Below are 17,244 nucleotides of genomic sequence, written 5' to 3'. Positions count from 1 at the left end.
GCACACGCATGGTGTGCATTGCAGGTGGCGAGGCTCGTGGGTGGAGATGTGGATGGCGGGAGATGGGCCTTAGGTTCCCGGTAACACGATTCCTCCAATAAGAAGGAATAGAAGAACCTCGCTCTGTGTGTGTGTGTGTGTGTGTGTGTGTGTGTGTGTGTGTGTGTGTGTGTGTGTGTGTGTGTGCGTGCGCGTGCTCCTGAGGGCCGCTGGGTTCAATGAAACTCTGCTTTCCTGCATGAGGAAGATTTTTGGTCTTTAATTCAAGCAGGAAAAAGGTCAACACCTCATTTACAGGACTTTCATAATGTCAATTCAAACCTTAATTTGATGTGATTCATACTGTAATTTAAAAAAAAAAAAAGGATAAATTGCCAAAGTTTCGAGAAATATCTCTAACTGTTCACCAAGCAAAGGGGCAGTGAATTGTTTAATTTAGCAGCATGGTTACGGTTAAAGCTGTTGTTGCAACCGCAAAGAAACGACTCTTGTTGTACACACGAGTTTACTCCTCACATCACAGAAAGATGAGCCTGGTGCAGCGACTGTCTCCATCCTAAAGCCTCCTCCTCTGCCTCTTCACAGCCTCAGTGACCAGATGCTGAAGATGTGAAATCATTTAGTGAACAACCGCTCCCTTCAAGAATAGTAACAGTTGTTGCTGCTGGAAATGAATGTGTCAAGACCAACCGATAAGAGCTTTTATGTGTGTGTGTATATATATATATATATATATATATATATATATATATATATATATATATATATATATATATATATATATATATATATATATATATATATATATATATATATATATATATATATATACATATATACACACACATACATACACACATACACACACACATACATACACACATACATACATATATACATACATATATACGTATATATATATATGTATTTGTATATATCTCAATGATAATAATAACAATATTTTGTTATACATATTCTTTTTCTTGTCCCTTATTCTTGGTCTTTGGGCTTCATGAGACTTGCTAAAATCCCTTTTGTATTCTCTTAGGAAGCATTTATGTTTTTTAAATGTGTTCCTTTAATCTTTGTTTCATATCTCACTGCTTAATGTAATGTTGTGCAAAAAAAACAAAGAGATCACAAAGAGGATAAAAGGATTAATAGTTTTCCAAACATGTGAGCCAAAGCGCGAATTTCATCCAGGACACAAACTACAATTGGTGGATAAACATGCGCCAAACTATCGAAGATCGTTGGCATTAGATTCTCACAAAACGAGTTTAAATAAAGGATTGAACATCTTTAACTCGGACAGTGATTCACAGTTTAAGACGCAATGGACACGAACGAAATCTATTTGAAGCCTCTGAACATCTGAACATCTGATATTTATTTGCCCTGTTTGTCAAAATATCAGGACTCAAAAAAACATCCTTCATTAATATAATATCTTGACTGCGACGTCTGAAGCATGGGTGCACGTGTTCATAACGACCTTTTGTGTAAAAGGCTATACTATTTCGTAAAAACTAAAGAACAAAGATATACATTAAGCTCCACACGTTTTTGTTAAACTACCAAAAAAACCCTCACAATGAAACGTTAAAAGAGGATTTGCTTTCTTACACAGATGTGTAAATGTTGAATTTGTGACATATTTGAAAGATATGATTTAACAAACATGGGAGGGCCGAATTATTAAAAATACAAATCATCAGTTTGCCTGTAGCACAAATGTTATAAAATAACAATCGGAACAGAATAAAGTAAACGTGTTGTTTTTTTTAGAGCATTTAGTTCACTTCATTCCAGAAGCAAACACGATAAACTCCCCAAAACCGAAAGGATTGAACGGCAGAGATCAGATTAAATCCCATTTAAAGTCTGAACGTGCAGCTGTAGATACACCACTGCCTCGTTCTGGATGTCTAAACATGTTGTAAATTAAAGTCACTTTTGATTGGTGTGCGGCTGCAGAACCACTGTGAACTGCTGCCGGGTTCGGGTTCTGGACGTGGGAGGAGCTGGTGTGCCGTTACGCACAGAGGAGGGGAGCGCAGAGAGGAGCTCATTCTCTTCGGGGCTATAAAGACGTTGCGGCTTCAAGACGGAGCAAATTAACTCCATTGGCGAATTATTGCATTACAAAAGTCATCGGTGCGTGACGGCGATTAGTTTATTTTCTTTCTTTTTTCTTTCTCTTCTCATGGTGACTTTTGATTAAAGCGGATTTGGGGTTAAGATGATGGAGTATATGGATGATAAATTTGCGTTGAAGAGCCAAGCGATGAAGGCCAGCGATTACTACATGGACCAAGTCATGGAAAGCCTGGAAAGCACGCAGTACTTCAGCAAGTCCTCCCCGAAATGTGTGCAGGCCTTCGGGCTTCAGAGCGGCGAGCACCGCTCCTCGCCCTGCGGAGACCAGAACGGTGCGTAAAAGGTTTTTTTTATTTCACCTTTTCTTCATCGATATTGCAATTTTACTGGAGTTGATGTGTTAAAGAGAAAAACTGTGTTTCTCTTTTTTCAATCCTAACATTTCTGATGTTTCATGGAGGTGTTTCGTTTGCAAATATTTGATGTTTTTGCCATTTTTCATTTTTTAAATATGACAGACAATTGAGCATGGAACACTGAATTAAAGCATGAACTTATATTTCTATAGAATTCATTTGTATTTTCATATGTAATTTTAAGTTGCATTTACAATATAATGGCAGGCCATCAAGATGTATTATTATTAATTTATCACTCGTTCATTCCAGTCAATTACGGTGTACCAAAGACAGACGAGGACCCTTTGCACACGGACCTCGGGAGGCCGATGGACAGCTGTTGCACCTTGCGGGCGTCGCCGGTGACAACCGGACAGGAGAAGACGGATTTGGACGACATGGGGGACAAGTGCGACAGTAACGTGTCCAGCAGCAAGAAGAGGAGACACCGGACGACCTTCACCGGCGCGCAGCTGGAGGAGCTGGAGAAAGTCTTTCAGAAAACTCACTATCCAGATGTTTACGTGAGGGAGCAGCTGGCCATGAGGACGGAATTAACGGAGGCCAGAGTGCAGGTTATTAAGAGTCGTATTTTGTTAACATTCACTGATGGAGAGAATACATCATAAAATAACGAAACAAGGGCTGACGACAATACATGTGGAGCAGTGCGCTATGCGTAAAAGTGTGCTCATATAAACACACCACAAACATATTTAAGAAATAAAGCACATCTGTTGATTAAAAATACTTTTTTTCCACAAAAGCAGTGCAGAAGGATTTATTTTAATTTCAGGATGCTGCTGCTCTTCTTTTCCAAACAGATTATTTTGCCAGAACTTAGTTGGACTTCTTTTCAAAGCATGCTGCCACTTGGTATTTTGTCAAAAAGTCACATTTATTTCCACTGATTTTATTTGTCTAATTTTATTTAATTTCCTACTAGGTGTGGTTTCAGAACAGAAGAGCAAAATGGAGGAAACGAGAGCGCTACGGGCAAATCCAACAAGCCAAAACTCACTTTGCAGCCACCTACGATTTATCAGTGTTGCCGAGGACCGACAGCTACACGCAGGCAAGTTTGGATCCACGTTTTCTAACACTTAAGGATTTTAGTGTTGATGTCAAAATAACCTCTGGTGGGAATTTAAATTTATTTAAGAGGACAAACTGTTTTTCATGCACTGGTCAGTTTTGAGAATATTTGGCTTCGATGAAGTCTTCTTTCACACTAATGCAAAGAAAACATCGAAATCGTTGTTTTTTTTACTTTGTCTATTTGCTTCCGTGGATTTATTCTCAATTCACCATAAATCAGCATTAGATAATGCCTCATTTGCATATTTACAAATACAATTTCAGAAAACTTGTTATACACAAAAAAACTAATATCAGTAATCAACTGAGGACGTTTCATGGTGATTTCTATGAGTTCATGTTTTGACCCGATATTCACCTGTAGAGTCTGTAAATGTCTGTAATGGAACTAAACGTCTCTTTGAAGGAAGTTTCCTCTCAATGAGTTTGTTCTCAGACTCTGATGATAAATCTGCACTTCAGCAGCTCTTACATTCACCAAACTTCACTCGTTCATTCTCTGAAGGTTAACGCAGAGGGGTTTGTTCACACATCATTCACAGACTCATTTAGACAACATTTTATCCGTAATAACATGAACAAAACATATTTTTTAAATGGCTTTCACAATATGATCTGAATTATGGATTAAAGAGATATCCAAAACTCCTTCTGTAAAAAAACATTGACTGTCATGCATCAACAAAATGAAACAAGCATTTTAAACCTGGCTTTTCTGCTCTGTGAATCTATTTAATAAGATAATGCCTCATTTACATATTTAAACGTTTTAATGACAGTATCTTATAATTAAGATGTTAGCCCTAACCTGCAGTGGCTCCCCTTATTAAAGCATGGAGGACGCCTGATAAGACCTCTCTCCTATAATACTCAATTTCCTCGAGCCACAACAAATGAATGCTCGTGTCAGCATTAATCGCTGCATGTCACAGCCGCTCTATTAATCACCTCTCATGAAGCCCGTCTCAGATAAGAGGCTCGGACTCTGATTAGAGCGCCTGTGAGGTGTCCCGGCTGAGCGAACGGCCTTATATCACGTTTCATGTTCGCTGCACATTTGTCTTGCTGCTTCGGACAAAGGTCGGTACGAGATGAGGTGAGAGGAGACGCAGCGTGTCAGTTGTGTCTGTCAGAAACATGAGATTGGGCCTCCCAGTGCTGTCGAGCCTTTTTGGGGGGGTTCTTCAGATGGAAATATGCAGCTCCTCATGGGGCGTGTGTTCACGTATATGTTGAATTCAAAGAGGTAGAGGAGTTGCAGCTCTTCTACGCCCTGGCTCAAGACCAGGTCAGCCATGTGCTGGACTGGTATTTTCTCCGCACATGTTTCTGATAGAGTCCTCTACAGTCTTACACCCTCTCTCCAGCTGATCCACATTACCCTCATTAAACGGACCGTCCTGCTGCCAGCGGGTGTGTTTGTGTCTCCCTGAACACAGTGGACATTGATTGCATTCTTCTGGGTTTTCAAAGTGCTTTGTATAATTTGGTTGGTTTGAGGTTTTGGCTGATATTATTGTATTTTCTGGGGGGGGGGGGGGGGGCTGTTTGTTCACATCATGTGAAAGCTATACTTTGGCAGAAAGACGTTTTCCTGTGCTAAGCAGTAACCGCTTGGTTCAGTTTATAGTTTTGCAGTTTTCCAAATTTCTTTTGAAGATGCTGAAATTTGAGGAAGTTTTTTGGAGCATTTATTTTGGTTTATTTTAATTTTTTCTTAAAATATAATGTTCTGTGGGGGAGAAAGCAGTGGCACATTACGTTGGCTTCGTTTTGATCAGATGCAACGAAGGAAAATGTACTGCATGCTATTCACACAACTACATGCTGCTTTCTTACGCCGGCTCTCTTCTCAAGTCTGATTGAGATCCTGGCAAACAAAACCAAATGAGAAGCGTCAGCGTGAGTGAAGTCATTTGTATGTGATGGAGCTGCAGTTCAGTCTGCGTTGGCAGCTTAAAGAAGGACATGCTGTTCTTTAGACTCCAGCTCTACAAACTAGTCATGTGCTGTTCACTGTATGTTGACCAGATGGACTTTATCTCCTCTCGGTCCTCTCTGTCCCCTCTGGCCTGTTTGCTCTAAGATCATCTAAACACATTGCAACAGAGGCTGTATGACACTTATGACGGATTTGAAAAATGATGAATCATAAAATGACCTCCACCTTTGGAGTTGTTTGGATCCGTGTGCATTCATTCAGAGTTTGAGACAATTACCTTTTAACGGGTCACTGTACCCCTCAAAGAAACTCACTTCCTGCTCCTGTTTTCTAGACATGTTGATAGTTTTTATTTGTCCAGATTTTGAGATGTCTTTCTCTGATATTTGGGCCTCCACCTTGATACAATGGAGGCGAATGACATTTCATAATTTAGGTGCCTAATTCTTGAAGAAAAATCACCAAACAAAAACTAAGCCAGAGCAATATGACTTTAGATGTGTAGCTCCCGCTGTATTCCTGTAGAGATTTAGTTTCTAAATTTCATTTTTTTTTTTTATTATTTAAATGCTGCTATAAACTACATCTGTTCCGTGTGACAGAATAATCAAAATCAAAACACTTACTAGCTATTTCTGAGCTTTCAAACATGTCACGGTCTTCATCCGCCAATGGAATGATTCAGGTGATATTAAGGGTTTAAACTGTATATGTGTAAAGCTTTACTTATACTTATACTTGTGTCTGTAGCTGATTACACATCAGAGCTGACTAAAATGACATGTGGTGTTCCCCAAGGTTCAATACTGGGGCCTCTTCTGTTCAACATCTACATGCTTCCACTCGCTCAGATTATGGAAAACAACAAAGTGTGTTATCATAATTATGCAGACACACAAATCTACATAACTATGTCACCAGGGAACTATAATCCCATACAAGGGCTGGGTAACTGCATTGAACAAATCAACAACTGGATGTGCCAGAATTTTCTTCAATTAAACAAAGATAAAACAGAAGTAATTGTTTTTGGTACCAAGGACGAACAATTGAAAATCACCGCTCAGCTTCAGTCACTGATGTTAAAACCCACAAACCAAGCCAGAAATCTAGGTGTAGTTATGGATTCAGACCTCAACCTGAACAGCCATATCAAGACAATTACAAAATCAGCCTACTATCACCTGAAGAATATATCAAGGATTAGAGGACTTATGTCTCAACAGGATTTGGAAAAACTTGTCCATGCATTTATCTTCAGCAGACTGGACTACTGTAACGGTGTGTTTACAGGTCTCTGTAAAAAGTCCGTCAGAAAGCTGCAGCTGATTCAGAACGCTGCAGCTCGAGTCCTCACTAAGACCAGGAGGGTGGATCACATCACTCCAGTTCTGAGGTCTTTGCACTGGCTTCCTGTCCAACAAAGAATTGACTTTAAAATCCTGCTGTTGGTTTACAAAGCACTGAATGGTTTAGGGTCAAAATACATCTCTGATCTGCTGCTACCTTATGAACCATCCCGAGTCCCGACCCCTCAGGTCGTCTGGGACCGGTCTACTTTCTGTTCCCAGAGTCAGAACTAAACATGGAGAAGCAGCGTTCAGTTTTTCTGCTCCACATATCTGGAACAAAGTCCCAGAAAGCTGCAGGTCTGCTGAGACCCTCAGCTCATTTAAATCAAGATTGAAGACTTTTCTGTTTGCTGCTGCCTTTAATTGAACCACATTCAATTAATATATTCATCAATTTCCTGCATTTCTGCATTTTACTACTGCATTTTATTTCTTGTACTGTTCTTAATTGCTGTTAAATCTCCTTTTCTTTTGCCTTATGTTTTGATGCTTTTAAAAGGACTGCACAATATATCGCCATTTCCTCCGGGACCGAGTTCGTGCAAGGCGTACACTATAAAACGCAGATCGGCAGAGATCTTTTCCAGACGTGGTTTGTGTGCGAGTAATTGCAGAATTGCGGCAGTGTATGGTTGATTGCGTGCAGCGCAATGTCTCAGGGAGACGTCGATTATTGTTTCAATGTATGTTTTAAATCTCCTTTACTTTTGCCTTTATGCTTTTAATGGTTTCATGTGAAGCACTTTGAATTACCTTGTTGTTGAAATGTGCGATACAAATAAACTTACCTTGCCTTGCCTTTCCTTAAAACAGTCACGTAGAACTCTTTGTGTGTGTTAAACTATCAATCTGTCTATATATATAATATCAATAACTGATATTCGTGCTCAGTGGATCCTCGTGAAATGAAAGTCATCCTCCCCAGTGTCTAAAGCCTCTTTTCACCCAACAGATTCCCACCAACCTGTGGCCGAGCCCGGCTCCCGGGGGCCCCGTGGTCTCCTCCTGCATGCTGCCCCGAGGCTCCCCTCCCTGCGTCACCTCCTACTCCCACTCCCCCCGTTCGGCCGCCGGTGCCGCCGAGCACGGCTACGTGGGCTTCCCCAATCAGCAGAACCAGTTCGGCCACGTCTCCCTCAACAACTTCTTCAGCGCAGACTCCCTCCTCACGCCGGCCGCCAGCGGTCACCACGCCTTCGAGACCAAGCCCGAGTTCGAGAGGCGCTCGTCCAGCATAGCTGTGCTGCGCATGAAGGCCAAGGAGCACACGGCCAACATCTCGTGGGCCATGTGAGCGTGTGCATGTCTGGAAAGTCTGGATCAGAATAGATATTTTTCACACATTTTCCAGTTTGTACCAAGAGGGGGAAATGCCCAAAGAGTCTGAGATCCTATTCAAAGCAAGCGGTTTGTCGCTCACAGTGCAACATCTACAGATTAGATATCACCTGTGTTGTTGTGAAGCTTTGGAGTGACGGGGCCGATTTCACCATTCAGCTGCCCGGCTGTTTAGATCTGCATCACATGTAACTCTGACCAAAATGTTGTCGACTAGTCAAGAAAACGCGGTCAGGATAACGTACGTTAAATGGAAAATGTGTCAGGATTTGTTGTTAAATGAAAGTAAATAAGCTCAAGGTTGTAACAAAAACATAATGTTGTGTGATAGACAATCAGCTGTGTTTGTGGTCTGAGGCAGATCGACAGTAAGGTGGACTGGATGTTATCTTTAAAATACTAAGACAATCAAGTGGTCAAAGACACTTAAAGCTACAGTTGGGTAACTTTAATGAAATTTACTTAATGTCATATTTGCTCAAACTGTCCTTAAATACCGACAGTAGTCAGCAGTACACGAGACAGACTATCTGGTTCCTCTGCCTCCTTTTAGTGCCTTCGCAAGATTCCACCACATCCGAAGAAAAAACAACCAATCAGAGTCTCTAACGCAGCCGTCAATCACTGCTGGTGAAGCTTGTGCACTCCGATCAAACTGTCAAATTAGTCCTGCTGATCAAATATGAAGAAGGATTTTGCTGCTGCATTGCTTATTTCTCGCCCCAAATTTGTTGACAGAAGCATATTTTAGTGACAGTTCAGCTGTAAAATGAGAGTTTGCCCCAGTCGGTGGGCGGTGCTTTGTTTTGACGCTAGACTCATCGTGACTTTCAGGGTAATGTCCAGGGCATTGTGTTCCAGCCCACAGTCCTTTCTGGTCAGACCAGATGGTTGATGAACCCCTTGTAATCTGTGGAGGTGAGAGCTGTGCTTCCATTGTTGTTGTTTTTAAAGGAGGTGGGGGAGTCCTCAGTGTTTCCTCCCTGTTGAGACAGAAAGAAGAGTGAAATGCAGGTGAAGTGAGGAAAGCTCCAGTGGGATTTGATCCCAGTGTGGGTACGTGTGGATCCAGAGGGAGGGGTCCCAAACCACTACAGCCACTTCTCAGCACTGTGAATAAGCTTTCATCTCCCTCCCTCGTTCCAGCTCAGGACTGAAGATGCGCAGCGTGGTCACAAACTAACTTAACGTACTGACGTGTCCGTGTGCTTTGCAGCAAAGCTCTGTAATCTCTGCCGTCTGTATCACAGGTACGCAGAGGACGCAGGTTTTAAAGTAGTTTGTGTTGTAAATGTATATCTGTTGGAAGTTTAATAAATGAATGTGACTTGATTCCAGCATGGCTGCACTTCTTGTTTTTTAGTGAAAAATACGTGTTAAAGGAGACGTATCATGCTGATATAGACTCAAACATGTATTTCTGGTTTCTGCTAGAACACGTTTACATACTTTAATGTTCAAGAAACACTTTATTTTTCTCATACTGTCCGTCTGAAGATACCTGTAGTCCCCCTCTGTCTCAAACGCTCTGTTTTAGCGCCTGTCTCTTTAAGACCTCCTCCCGAAAAGGCCCAGGCTCTGATTGGCTTTTGAGAAAAATATGGCGTTCTCAAGCTGTGGGTGGAGGTAATCAGATAGGGGGCGGTATATTCTTGAACCTGCATGTGACATAGAACAACGTATCCTCATACAACGGTTCGTATGATATCTTACGAACCGTTGTATGAGGATACATTGTTCTAAATTCATAGTTTGACCTGAGTCTTTGCATGAAAATATACAATTTAATCGACTTTACCCCTGAAACTCCGTCTAAAATCAGGCCTCACTTCTCTTTGTAGTCAGGAAACTGTCATGTCAGATCATTAAACACAGTTAATCTCTTCATTCATCAATAGGAGCCTTTTTCCACGAGGCCGCAACGCTACATGTTTCCTCTTAAACATGCAGGACTTGTTCTTTAAGTTATCGCACTGTCGTGTAATTGGGAGCATACCATCTCCTCTCTCTTCTTTTTTCCTTCCTGACATCATCCTTTTGTTTTGCTCTGAGATCACAGTCAGCGGTGGATAGCATCTCAACCCTGTCTATAGGAACGGTAGGCTTGATTCAATTAGGGACTTTAACTTGTGTCAGATGCTTCGGGTTGAAAAACAAGTTTGTTTCCTTGGGGTACTTCCTGGTTACTGCCATCCAAAAGAATGAACCCAAGTACGTTATCTGCACGCATCATAACACGGAGGCCTTGATCCTGACGTGTCCATGGAAACAGTGTTGGATGCGTTCCCTGATGTTGCAGCGAGGCGTTTCTTGGTCTAATCTAATTTATATTCTACGCAGCAGCTGAGGATAAACTTGTCTCAATGTTGGAAGCTGAATATTTGGATTGTTCTTCATGGAGCTTTGTAAAATATTTTACACATTAGATGCTCATTGTCAGGGCTGGACTGACCTGACCTTTCAGCGCTTGTATCTTTAAGACGGGGAGCCAAATCTGAATAGTTTGTTGAATCACAGAAAGATTCTTTTTTTATGATCTCGGCAGCCTTCAAAAAACGTACTGGTACGTACTGGTACTTGGTAGGAACTCCAGGGGCGACTCATCTGGTGAGCCAAAGAGAAGTCTGATTGTGTCTGTGAGAGAATGACTCTACTTCTCTCTTGATTTATTACCTCAGTAAACATTGTAAACATGAGTTTATGGTCTCAATCTCTAGTTTCAAGTCTTCTTCAACACAGCATGATGTTCATTTGGTACATTATGGTCTATTTAGAGTCAAACAGACCATAGAGCAGGCTCGGCTTTAGGGCGGGGCTACTTTGTGAAAAAAAGGTCACTGCCACGGTGTCTGAGAGTTGTCGATGTTTTCGTCGAAGAACTTTAACCCTTTTACAGTTTGTTGTCAATTCATGAAAGTTAATTAAAACGTTTTGGTCACTTAAAGGTCTTATTCAGTGTTGGGTAGCTCCACCATCTCGTGTCACTTCTGGTTGCAAAAACCAAGATGGCGACGGCCAAAACTCCACTCGTTACTTTTCGCCCACTGAGGTTTACCTCATCCAGTGACATGACTTCTTCATCCTCCGCCATCATCATCACATTGTGACTCCACAACCAGAGACTGATGGTCATACAATCGAGAGAGAGAGAGAGCGAGAGAGAGAGAGAGAGCGAGAGAGAGAGCGAGAGAGAGAGAGAGAGAGCGAGAGAGCGAGAGAGAGAGCGAGAGAGAGAGAGCTCCTACAGACCAGATCCATCAACAGTTCCAATGGGTTTGACCCTTGCAGGTTAACCGCAGCCATTAATATAAGAGCTTCCCTCCCAGTCCTCCCTACTTCCCGCACTACCTCACGTGGGGGAGGACAGGCCTCTGTGTGTGTGTGTGTGTGTGTGTGTGTGTGTGTGTGTGTGTGTGTGTGTGTGAGAGAGAGAGAGAGAGACACACACACATGGCTGTTGACATGAAGAAACAGAGCTAGATCAAACGTTCTGCCGGCTGAAAAATGGAGCCGTCAGTCCCGTATGTTCCACAGCAGAGATCTACACTTGTCTGCCCGCTGTTATTCTAATCGCTCAACACTGATGTTCCACTTCTTCTTCTCCTCCTCTGGAATGGATGGACCGGCTCACCACCGGTTATTTCTCACAAGCCCCCTCCCGCTGGCTCAGTGCAATATTCTTAAACTGATTTGTGTTCCTTCACAGGGTCATTTAACAGAAGACTTTCCTGTCAGACTGTGCAAAGGCAGATTTGATGAATTAAGTATGAACACGTTGTTCCCACCAACACTGCACGAATGTAGTTGGTCGGTCGAGGCTGATAAGTAAAGTGTTTTATCAATTTACAATCAATAAAACAGGCTGAAATAGAAAAAAGCCAGACTCAAGCGTCAGAAATTAGAACATCAGTTCTCAGTTTTCACCTGCAGAAATCTTCTATTGAAGTCTAAATAACTCAGCAGCCGGCAGACACCTTGTGTGTTCAGTTATGATTATGACTCTGAAGGAAATCAACGATTGCAAAGACCTTCCTCTTTTTCTGCAAGTTTTGGAGAACATTAATACTTTTTTCTGTTTCGGTTACTGACGAGAGTTCTTCTTTTTCTTTTTGCAACATTGAAGAGAATTTTTCATGCCATCTGGACACCAAGAAGCGAGCTGCTCAACCTTTTATATTTTATCACAGTTCTATTAAAATGCATTTAATGGACTTGGTCTACATTGTGTAAAAAAACAACTTCAATAAATAAAAACAAGGCACAAAGTACTTCATCTGAACTTGCAGTTTGCTTATGAAGTTGTGAAACTTGACTTCCCTCCAAACTATGCTCTCCATCTAAATATATAAACTTTCTCCTTCTGCTCATCCAAAGTGAAGGTCCAAACATTAGATAGTTTGCCCTTCACAGCCCTCTAGTGGTGTTGTTGTGGTGCAGGTACAGTGTTGATGCATGAGACTTAAATTCAATTAGATCAATTCATTTAATTAAAAGCAATCAATCAATCAATGCGCAAAGCTCATTTAACTTTTCTCAGATAAAATCCACAGGCCATGTTTAGTCATCAATTACAATGTAGTGCTGATATAATACAGACAATACAGTAGAGTCGTTTTCTTTACACAATGGATCACACACACACACACACACACACACACACACACACACACACACACACACACGGGCTCATATCTTTTTACAGTAGAAATTTCCCTTGACTTGAAATTGAATTGAGAATGAATTGAAACTGTTTTATTACATCATGTTACTTCATAAACAACATCAGTGTGTTTATCAAAGTTGACATAAATGTTAATCCGTCATTGTGGCAGATTACTCACTTCTGTAATGCGCCCAAAATGACAATTGGGTTTTATTTATGTAATTCTGGCCATTGTTTTTATATGATGCGCACAGTCAAGCTACACAACCAGATCTGGGAACACGGCGACTTCACTACAACACAGTGTGATGGGGCAGGAAACAGAAATCAGACAATTATGAATGACCATGTTCGCCAAATTACCCAAACCAGCCATGACATTCGTATACAAATCCCGCTGCGGCCTTTACTGCCTACAGACCCACCAGTGCTGCGCTGAAGGACGGCCTACGGCGAGCTGCCATGCATCGTCTACGGAAAGCTGCAACTGCAATGTAGTCATTGAAGCGAGCTGCACTGTGCCGTAAAAGGGCTTTTGTTGAGGTGAATGCACAAAATGTTGATTTCCTGATGTGGGTTTGAAAGTTCAACACTGGCATGTACAGGACGTCAGCTGAAGAAACGTCCCTGGAGCGACTGAAGCACGAGTGTAAAATGTAAAACCACCATCAGCTCAACCATCCTCGTGCTACAACCGTATCCTTCTTTTTCTGTCTTGTTCTGACAATGTTGTCAAAACCCCTCAGAGTTTACAAGGGCCTAATAGCTGTTAGGAGTCAGGGTGTGCAGCCAAAAGTGCCTTTCAGGAGGTCCCTTATCCTCAGCGCGGGGTCGGAAGTGGTCCACAGCAGGCCCGAGGCGGCTTACAAGAGGCTATTAGAGGCCTACGGCAGGATGCCTCACAAATCCAATTAGGAAGAGCCGGGACTGGATCTGAACCCTCTGCTGCTGCCTGTCACTCAGAGCAGGAGAGAGCAGGTGTCCGGTTACCACAGATGTAAGGAATAGAAGTGTGTGTGTGTGTGTGGAGCAGGTTCTGTGTGTCTGCAGTGCATTAATGTGCATCACGTGTTTCTTTGTATGCATGTTGATTGTTTGAGTCGTGTTTGTCTGTGTGCTTTCTCACAGTAACACATGCGGGGCGGGTCCCTTGGTAAATGTAGTCCAATCCACCGTAACCAATGGAGGAATCTAACTGGCTATTACCTAATCACTGATGTCATCTCCCCGCTGTACATGAGGTCTGACCGACATCGCTCGGAGGCTGCCACTCTCGAGTAGTGTCAATAGAGCTCTGCAGGGAGAACATATTTCTGTTGGCCAACCCCGGAAGTAAGCGCTGCTCTGGTTCGTTTGACAAATACAACCCCAATGGGATATCTATTAGATTATTGCAGAAAATAAACTCCGTGGCAAACTAAAGTCTACGATACTTGCACGTTTCGTTCGGCAAGATAATGAACACAGCTGTTATGGTTTTTGAAATCGACAGACGTAAAAAGCCAACGTTGGCCTACAAACAAACTACATCACGGTCGCATGAGCGCAGGTTTTCACAACATGGCTGTAACGGGATAGTGTCATTTAGCAACCGCCTTTTTAACACACGTAAAAGCTTCACAATGAAAGAGAACATATTTTATATCGCAGAACAAAGCATCAAAATATCCTAAACTCGTGTTAACCACAGGCCTTATGTCAGGCATCTATCCTGTAGAAAAAATGAAACGATGAGGGAACAGGAAGTGCAAATATGCTGACTGACGTCAGGTGTTTTAGGACTCATTCTTGCAGCTCTCTGAGTCAGAGACTAACTGCTGCGTTCGTATAATTATTAACGATGCAACAGCATTATTTTTTCAACTATCGCTGCACATACCGTACCAGTTTTCCTTTGTTTTATGCCATGTTGAAGATGCTCTAAGCAAACTTTTTATTGTTATTTTTGGAGCTGCTGGAGCATGAAGCACCGAGAACGAGCACGGAAACAGAGATGTGAAATGTGGAAAATGTATTGTCAGACATTAATAATGGGTATGTCATGGAGGCTGGTATCATGCCGATCACAATGGCTCCTCTAACTTCATTAAAGCAGTGGTCTCCTCATTAACGACTGACAAGTTGATGAGAGTGGAGACTCTGTGAGCTCATGGGCGAGGGCAGACGGTGACTCTTTCTAATTCTCGTCAGAGCTCCCCATGTTTTCGTTCAGTCATCGTTGGATGTTTTTTCCCATCTTTTCGTTGTCATCTGCGTGGGTGTGCTTTGGCTAATTAAAGACAGTGAACTGTTGATTTGGTCGAGGCTGGCTGAAGACAGATGGCACATTAATGTGTGCTGGATTGCCAGTCACACTTCAGTCCATCATTCTTTAAGACTTTCTGTCATTTCCATTTCCCTCATTGATTTTAGCTGAACGTCACACTTCCCGTGAGTTGACTGAAGAGTTATTCAGATCACCTGTGCAGTGGGTGAGGACCGGCTCATAATTAAGGATTGAGAGCAGCTTGGTGCGTTTCTCCCTTTTGGCCCAATCAGAGTGTGACGACGGCCTTTCTTTAGGGCTTCAGAGAAGTCAGGAACTGAACCCTTCTGGTCCTTCCTTGATTTAAAGCAAACATCATAGATCTATTTAGCCAGACGCTTTGGTCTTTTTGTGTTCTTTTGAATGTTGGTTTATTTTCATTGAAACCTCCTTTTATACACACTTATTATTTTATTATGGTTGGAGAGGCATTTTTTTAATAAATTGAACTTTATTTCAGACACATGGGTCCATATCAAATAGATAACAAATGCAATACAAGGACAACAACACAGGGACAAAATACGTTCAGTTCACAAGTCCACTGGGATTTAAAGACTTATTTATATGAGGCTTTTTTTTCATTACGTTGTGAGATTTGTTTCTCCAAGTAAATATGTTTTTATATTTATTCTGTGGTTGGGAAATGGTTCTCAGGCGTCTTCCCGATCAGCTGTAATCCGGTGAATCGGTACTATCGCACACCTTCCTCGCTGCTGCTCTCCTAACACAAGTTAACAGACATTCTCATCATAATTCATCGCAACATTTGTTGATGTCACTTTGGGGCAAAGGTCTGCTGCTGTTTCCCTTCGTCTGTTTCTCACAGTGCAGCTGAAGTGGGTTCGTAATGAAGCTCCACTGATGGAAACAGCTCCTGCTGACGTGGAATGAAGTGACTCTGGGTCCTTGAAATGAGATTTCATTGTCAGTTCAGTCTGATGGAGTCAAACGTCCACTCTCTGCCCTTGCAATGCTCTGTGCTCATCTCCCACTCACTCTCTGTGTGCTGCAGACAGTGCTGTATTGAGAGAGGCTTTGCAGGTCCGTCAATATGAGATCCGAGACGCCATGAACGGCCTCTTGTAGACGAGATTTTAAGATCTAAGAAAGTATTTCAAATGTAGAGCCAGCTGGTCGCATTCAGTGATCAACTAGAATTATCACTCGCTGCCATATTGTTACCAGGATTGTCTGTCTGTCTACATGAGGCTGCTTCAGTGTGCACATTGAAACTGTGACGGGGGAAAAAGAGTCATTTCCTCTCAATAGAAAATGTCTCCTCAAAGCTTATAAAACTGCCAAAAACGAGCCAAGAAGCAGCAGCGAAGCGTGGTGTTCACCACGCTGCCACCGTGCGCAGTAAACTGTCATGGCCGATAGACATGGAGACAGAAAACAGATGCACTCTGGGAAAGAACCTGTGGTTGAAACAGCTCAAGCCTTTGAGGAAATATCAGTATGAATTATTCTTTCTTGTGTCATGTACATAATTATGCCCAGCCTGCATGGGTTTACAAGAAATCAAATCAATTCCTCCCGTCTGTCCTCTCGGGCACACGACTCTGAATGCTGCATGTTTGCTTCATGTACTAAATGGTTGTGTGTTTACTTCGAAACACACGATTGCTGCTGTCTTGGAAACGAGATGTTCTCAGTAGGACTAACCTGGTTAAATACTGAGGTAATATATTATTATATATTAGACAGTGTGGTGTAAGTGGGCCACACCAGCATCTAAGGGACATTTGCCGTGTAGTCCATCATTCTTTGGTACTTGCTGTCATTTCCCTTTTCCCAATTCATCTTCGCTGACCGTGACGCTTCCCGTGATTTGATTGGAGGGTTGTTGAGATCACCTGTGTGATCGGGTGTGTGGACCGGCTCCGAATTAAGAATTGAGAGCAGCTTGGTGCATTTACCCGGTTGGCCAATCAAGGTGTGATGATGCCTTCGCTTAAGGGCAGAAGAGAGGTGGGACAGTGGATGCCAAAGTTTTTATTTTTTACTGATCCGTCCATCAGCTAATGTGACTGATGGTTGCACTG

The 17,244-nt window shown here is 42.2% G+C and overlaps 1 protein-coding gene across 1 annotated transcript; it reads left to right on the top strand.

Annotated features, from left to right (window-relative positions):
• Window positions 1-2,242: 2,242 nt before the first annotated feature.
• On the top strand, window positions 2,243-8,184 carry alx1 (ALX homeobox 1; the record flags this gene model as incomplete). Its single annotated transcript, XM_079280038.1, has 4 exons — window positions 2,243-2,432; window positions 2,769-3,073; window positions 3,445-3,573; window positions 7,843-8,184. 4 exons carry the CDS (start codon window positions 2,243-2,245, stop codon window positions 8,182-8,184), a joined length of 966 nt encoding a protein of 321 aa, XP_079136164.1.
• Between the last annotated feature and the right edge of the window lie 9,060 nt (window positions 8,185-17,244).

This window comes from Melanostigma gelatinosum (genome assembly GCF_949748355.1).
Source record: "Melanostigma gelatinosum genome assembly, chromosome: 1".
In the NCBI taxonomy this organism is placed as follows: Eukaryota; Metazoa; Chordata; class Actinopteri; order Perciformes; family Zoarcidae; genus Melanostigma; species Melanostigma gelatinosum.
This window is presented reverse-complemented; position numbering and strand designations above follow the sequence as displayed.